A 723-nucleotide genomic window follows, 5' to 3' on the forward strand; every position below is an offset into this window, starting at 1 on the left:
CCGTAGATCCCCCGCCACCAACGCGACCCACGTCTGGGCCAGCTGCCACCCCTCCTGCTACACGTGCCAGGGCGCTTCGGCCAACAACTGCACGTCTTGTCCCTCCACCCACACCTTCCATGAGCGCTCCCACTCCTGCTCCCCTCCGCAGGGCTCCCCCACCCAGGAGCAGCGGCAGAGTGACTTTCTCCCCGTCCTCATCTGCAGCAGCCTGATCCTCTCAGCCATCCTCTGTGTCACATACCGTGTGGCCTTCTGCATCGTTGCCAGGGCGCTTCGGCCAACAACTGCACGTCTTGTCCCTCCACCCACACCTTCCATGAGCGCTCCCACTCCTGCTCCCCTCCGCAGGGCTCCCCCACCCAGGAGCAGCGGCAGAGTGACTTTCTCCCCGTCCTCATCTGCAGCAGCCTGATCCTCTCAGCCATCCTCTGTGTCACATACCGTGTGGCCTTCTGCATCGTGAAAAGGAGACCCTGCTGTCCCCGGGCTAGATGGACAGCGTGACACCAGCCTGGGCTCCACGGACACAGGCGGCTGGATCCCAGCCTGGGACAGAGCCGCCCTCGCTTGGCTTCCAAAATAAACTGGTTGTTGCCTTTCTGGACCGCCCTCTCCGAAGGGTGACTTCCCTTCCCAGCGGCGCCTGGGCTGATCCCACCCCGTGTCCAGCTCTGGGCATCGGCAGAGACAGGGGTGATGGCTTCCCTCCCCGCGTGGCTC

The 723-nt window shown here is 64.3% G+C and overlaps 1 protein-coding gene across 1 annotated transcript in view; it reads left to right on the forward strand.

Moving 5' to 3' along the window:
- Positions 1-462, forward strand: part of LOC104157800 (proprotein convertase subtilisin/kexin type 4-like) — a gene marked incomplete at both ends in the record, with an annotated part of 4214 nt that extends 3752 nt beyond the window's left edge. The window contains 2 exons of the mRNA XM_009695278.1: positions 7-271; positions 352-462. Of these exons, the coding sequence (XP_009693580.1) occupies positions 7-271; positions 352-462 (376 nt within the window). The remainder of the gene's footprint in view (positions 1-6; positions 272-351) is intronic.
- Between the last annotated feature and the right edge of the window lie 261 nt (positions 463-723).

Source organism: Cariama cristata, unplaced genomic scaffold (assembly GCF_000690535.1).
Source record: "Cariama cristata isolate BGI_N322 unplaced genomic scaffold, ASM69053v1 scaffold26672, whole genome shotgun sequence".
Lineage (NCBI taxonomy): Eukaryota > Metazoa > Chordata > Aves > Cariamiformes > Cariamidae > Cariama > Cariama cristata.